Source organism: Microtus ochrogaster, linkage group LG5, assembly GCF_000317375.1.
Source record: "Microtus ochrogaster isolate Prairie Vole_2 linkage group LG5, MicOch1.0, whole genome shotgun sequence".
Taxonomy (NCBI): domain Eukaryota; kingdom Metazoa; phylum Chordata; class Mammalia; order Rodentia; family Cricetidae; genus Microtus; species Microtus ochrogaster.
The window spans coordinates 7,315,677-7,321,552 of record NC_022031.1 but is presented as its reverse complement, the minus strand read 5'-3'; the positions used below and the strand labels follow the sequence as shown (position 1 = coordinate 7,321,552).

The following is a 5,876-nucleotide window of genomic DNA, read 5'->3' as shown; positions in this document are numbered from 1 at the left end:
GAAATGGGTTAGTCCAGGTGCGAGAGTTAGCTGAGAAAAGGGCTAGAGCTAAAGGGCCAGGCAGTGTTTAAATGAATACAGTTTGTGTGTTGTTATTTCGGGGCATGAGCTAGCCAGGCGGCCGAAGTGCTGGGGACGCAGCCCAGCTGCCCCTATTTCAACAAAATGGTTTACAGTGTGTTAAAAATATATATAGGCTTATGATGAGAACAGGAATATTCTGGGAAGTTCTTTCTCCTGAGTTTTGCGCAAACCACCGAAGAAGCAAGATGTGACTTACCTCACTGAAAATGGTACCGAGCCATGTGGCTAACATAAATCAAAATAATAATAAGTGATAAGATCTAATAAGAAGCCTGAGCTAATGGGCCAATCAGTTTATAATCTCATGGATATCTCTGCATGATTTTCTTTGGGGCTTAAAAACTGTGGTAACTGGGCAGGACAGAAACCCAACAAGCAGGCCCTCATGTTACATTTTCCATCTACAACTGGGATAACACCTGATCTAATAATTCATTTAAACAAAACCTTAGATGGTGACAAAGACTTAAAAATATTCCCAGGGAATTAACAGCTAAAACAGAAAAGAGAAGAGAAATTAGAGGAGGCACATGTGGATAGGGTGAATCCAAATCTTGATTGTATTCTAGTCATACTGCCTTCTAGAATTTCTCCTACAGGAATTTTAATGCAAAGGGAAGATATTATCTTAAAACGTATCTTTTAAAGACAAAAACAAAATAAAAAATTGGAAGCTCATGCAGAAAATGTCTCTAAATTAATTATAAAAGGAAAATTGAAACTTTGTCAACCAGCAGGTATAAACCCAGCAGAGATTATAGTGCCTTTTACTGATGATGAAATTAAAAAAAATTATGGGAAGACAATGAACCATGAAAAGAGCTGTGATAATATTTTGGGAGAACTTAATAGCAATTATCCTAAAATTGATAGGCTTAACCTTATAAAGAAAATTACTTGGATTCTTCTCCAAATTGTACATGATGTACCAATAACTGGAGCCCGTACACTTTATACTGATACAAATAAATCAGGAAAGGCAGGTTACAAATCACAAGAATTAAGTAAGGTAGAACAAAGGCCTTCTAATTCTGTCCAAAAGACAGAATTATATGCTATTCTCATGGTACTTAGGGATTTTAAAGAACCTTTCAATATTGTTACTGATTCATAATATGCATAAAGAGTGGCCTTACATATTGAAACCAGTGAACTTATACCAGATGATACAGAATTAACTTTATTACTCATACAGGTTAAAGATATAATAAGGAATAGGCTTTTTCCCATGTACGTAACACACATCCAATCCCATGTGGGTCTGCCAGGTCCTGTAGTACAAGGTAATGCAGAAATTGATGGATTATTGATTGGAATCGTACTGCAGGCCTAAGAATTTCATAAGAACCACTGATTTAAGAGAGAATATAGGGAATGGGGATTTTGTCTATTTCCCCTTCCCAGGGCGATCCATGTATGTGCCTCTTAGAGTCATCCATGTTTCCTAGCTTCCCCGGAGTTGTGGACTACTGTAGACTTGTTATCCTTTGCTCCCATTCCCTATGGACGGAAATTTTGCTCAGCCTAGATAAAGGGGGAGGGCCTTGGTCCTGCCTAAAGTGATGTGACAGAATTTGCTAACTTTTTGTGTGAGTGGATACATGGTTAAGTGGGGGGGAAAGTGGGGGAAGCAGGAGGAGGTGAGGGAGAGGGAACTGAGATTGGTAAGTAAAATAAAAAGGATTGTTTAAAAAATAAAAAAAAGAAGAAAATATATAACTTGGTTACTGGCAATCAGATTTTTTTTTAACATGAAAGTCTTTTTTTAATTTGGTTGATACTCATTTAACAAAATATGTTAGAATAACAATCTATGATGAGAAACAAGGTATTTACAATAAGAAAATTGTGTGAGACAAAATCAAGATGATCTACAGGAACGCTTTCTGAGACAGGGTTTCACCGTGCTGCCCAGGCTGGGCTCAAGTGATCCCGACCTCAGCCTCTCATGTAACTGAGGCTAGCTTGTTTACTACCTCACTAGCTCTTAATTCTTAACCGAATCTGGAAGACTTTCAGCTCCTACTCATTACGCAGATCTTGAGCCCCAGCAGGCCCAGGAATAGGAGGTATAAACTCTAACACGTTTGGCAATTAAGGATCATCTGTTAATGTGAGCTGGCAGGGACACCACAAGGAAGACTCCATTGGAAAAAAACTACAGATAAGCGTGACCTCAGTCACTTGGCCTTTTCAGTCTTTGCAGAAACTATCAAAACTGCCTTTAAATACCTACTCAACTGTCCTTTCAGCAGAAAACTGTGACCTGAAGGACTCCAGCTCCCGACAACATAAAAGTTAATGAATATCAAAAATATTAAAGATTCTTAAACTAATTTTACATGAAAAAAGGATGTAAAAGTCATTCAAAAATACACTTAAGGCTAACAAAGATTTTCTCAGATTTACTTTTCATGCTCAATTCTCAATCCTTTTTTTTTTTTTTTTTTTAAAGTTACTGGGGACTGAGCCATGGGACAGCTAGTATGCAAAACATGCTAGGTAAGTGCTCTCCCACTGAGCCCTCTACCTAATAATTTTTATGATCTGAAATCAATTACACACACGGGGTGGGGGGATGTTTTATAGGTTTAAATTCTCCTGCTTAATAAATGCCTACCTCCCCCAATCCTTGTACTGTGACTCAAATAAGCTTAAGGGCAATGCGCTATATCCATCTGGAACACATTAATAGAAATGCATTGACTTAGCAAACAGCCAGCCACATAAATGAGGTCACATGAAAAAATAACCAAGCGTTTACTCTTTGTAACACTATTAAGACAAACAGAACACTACACACGCACACACACACACACACACACACACACACACACACACACACACTCGACAAGCTGTGAGTTTGGCAAACATAGCAGAGCAAGTATTGTTGTTTGAAAATCACATCTGTGGTTCTTCCAATGGCGACTCAAGAGCTTCCATCAGCTTCTTATTTGCCTCCTCATTAAACTGGCTTTGACAATGAGTTAAATGTTTCTTAAAGCCTCTTGGGAAATTTGATTCAAAATTACAGCGTGGACATTTAAGTAAACTTTGCCCATGGGCTGCGACGTGATTTTTAAGGAGAGACTCCAAGAGAAACGCTTTCCCACAAATTGTGCACTTGTACGGACTATGCACATTGTGTTTATTAACCAGGTGATGCAAAACAGCGCCTTTCTTCATGGCACGGCAACAGCAAATTTTGCAGTAGTATTTCCCTTTTCCACGCTTCATGTACTTTGCGATCTCCTCCTCAGAAATGAAGGCCTCTTTCTCTTCGGTGAACTGAAGTACGTTTTTGGACTGTTCTGGACTACTCATCTCCATTTTGTTCTCTTTGCCAAAGTCAATAGACTCGACATCCATCTGCTCTTGGTCGCTGCTGGAATCCTGGCCCTTGATGTCTATGGCATCTTAATCTGTTCTCAGGTACTCACTACTACTGAGCTCAGCATACGAGTTCTCTTGACTGTCTTTCTTGAGCTTCGTTGAAGGAGGAAATAGAGCATCCTCTAGCAGTTTCTTAGGTGCAGCCAGAAGCCCTTCCTGGACCAGACTGTCACATTTTGCAGCATCATCTACAGCTTCCAGCTGAAGCTCATCAGCAAGCTCAGTGGCCTTTTGAGCGTTGGAGATCACAGCAGATTTGGGGAGCTCAGGGAAAAGTACATGGTTCCAGGGCTCTGGGAAAAGTGCATGTTTCCGTGGTTCTGGAGAAGCAGGAAGGACTGCTTTGGTGGGCTCAGGAAACAGTGTGGACTTCCTAGCCTCAGCATCTAGAGAGAGGACAGGCTTCCATATGTCTGAGGCCACCTTTGGGGGCTCAGGTGAGCCAGAAGGATGTTTCCGTGTCTCAGGGAAGACGCTAGGCTTCTGAGATTCTGTAATGAAGGAGGACTTCCAGATGTCAGGAGACCCACGAGAACTTTTCTGGGACTCGGGGAAATCCAGTGAAGCAGAAGAACTTTTCCGCTGGTCAGGAGAAAGTTTCCAAAGGTCTGGGGACCCTGAAGGCTTCCTGAGCTCCGAAGATCCTGCTAGACTTCGGATCTCAGGAGAGAGGGGTGGGCCCGGTTTGTGAAGCTCAGGAGACACAGGGGGCACTGCCTTCCAGTGTTCGGGTGACAAAGCAAGAGCTGTCTTTCTGAGCTCAGGGGGTCCAGACTTCCATGACTCTGGAGATGTGGGGGTCGTTTTCCAGGAACCAGATGAGACTGAAGACTTCCAGGATGCAGTGGACACAGATGGAGCTGGCTTCCAAGGCCCAGGAGATACAGAAGGTATTGGCTTCCAAGGTTCAGGAGACAAAGATGGAGCAGGTTTAGATGACTTCCAAGGTCCTGAGGTTGCTGAAGGACTGGATTTCCAAGGCCGAGGAGAACCAGGTGGCCCTGGCTTCCAGGAACCTGGTGATACTGCTGGGGTTGGTCTCCGAGGCTCTGAAGTGACGGCAGGGAATGGCTTCCAAAGTTCAGGAGACTCTGATGGGGATGGCTTCCTTGGCTCAGGGGAGGCAGTCCGTGTAGGCTTCCGAGACTCTGGAGATGCAGTTAGGGAAGGCCCGCAAGGCTCAGGCGATGTGTCCAGAACTGGTGACTCTGGAGACAAGGTGGAAGGGGGAGCCCCTGTATCGGCAAAAGGAGAGTGCTTCTGGGGTTTGGAGCTAACAAGAGCAGACTTGACGGACTCAGGGGAAGCAGGGGCAGGCTTCTGCAGCTCAGACACCATGCTGGCTGGGTCGACACATTCAGGGGAAGAAACAGAAGCAGTTTTTGAGGCTTCAGCAGGAAGACAAGGGGCCTGTTGCTCAGGAGAAACAACAGGGCCAGAGTCCTCAGGCTCCAGAGCAGGAGGAACAGACTTTTGTGGCTCTGGAGACAAACTCGGACCAATTTTCTGTGTTTCCATGGGGAGAGCTGGAGTGGGCCTCCCTTCTGCTGGGTCCAAGGCTGTGCTCTGGTGTTCGGGAAGGGAAGGGCTTTCCATAGTCTCTGTCTCTTTGCTCAGCTGGTCCTTTGGTTTGTTCCTCCACTTCTCTGAGGCTGCGTGTTTGGCTGTGATGTGATAGTACACATTGGAGTACATCTTGCTGGTAAAGAAGCACTGATGGCAGTGGAAGAGCTTCGCACTCTTCTGGTAAAATATCATCTTGCCGAGTCCTCCAGCATCCATATCATCACAAAACTCCGGATGGATGGAGCCCATGTGGATCTGCACGTTCTCATAATCGGTGCCTCTGAAACCACAGTGGTCACAGTCCAGGCTCAGCGATGGTTTGTGAGGCTCCTGACACACTTCCATCTTCGGTCAACGCAAACAGCTGGGCCTTAATGGCTTTCCACCCTGTTGGAAACACCGGGCTCGGTTGCTGCCGTCTGAAAGACCCCCCTGGACAAGGTTAACCCCGTGCGTGGTCCACGTGGGGGATGTGGCGTCTGCTGTGGGCTGCCCTCTGGAGAGCAGCTCTACATCCACCTCGAGACCGACATTGATCGGTTCCATTCCGCGAGCCGCCAGGCGACACCGGCAGAAGCAAGTGGGGGTGGGGGACGCGCAGACAGGCCACCGAGGCGGAGAGCAGGAGGAGCCCACCGCACGCTCTGGCTTCCAGACCGCGCCAAGGGCGCCAAGGCGCCCGCCAGCCTGCTAGCTGCACCCCGCAGCCGTCAATCAGATTTTATATGGTTTTACAGAAGATGAAGAAAAGTAAAATAAGACAGACTCACTAAATTGAAATCAAGGCTCACTGTTAAATCATGAAAAAGATGATATGCTGGAGATAAAATATT

General features: G+C 44.9%; 1 protein-coding gene across 1 annotated transcript; it reads right to left on the bottom strand.

Annotated features, from left to right (window-relative positions):
* Nucleotides 1-2,980: 2,980 nt before the first annotated feature.
* On the bottom strand, nucleotides 2,981-5,427 carry LOC101990271 (chromosome alignment-maintaining phosphoprotein 1-like). The gene is given in 1 exon segment (XM_013351766.2): nucleotides 2,981-5,427. A coding segment is annotated over 1 exon segment (2,403 nt). The 5' UTR covers nucleotides 5,389-5,427; the 3' UTR covers nucleotides 2,981-2,985.
* Between the last annotated feature and the right edge of the window lie 449 nt (nucleotides 5,428-5,876).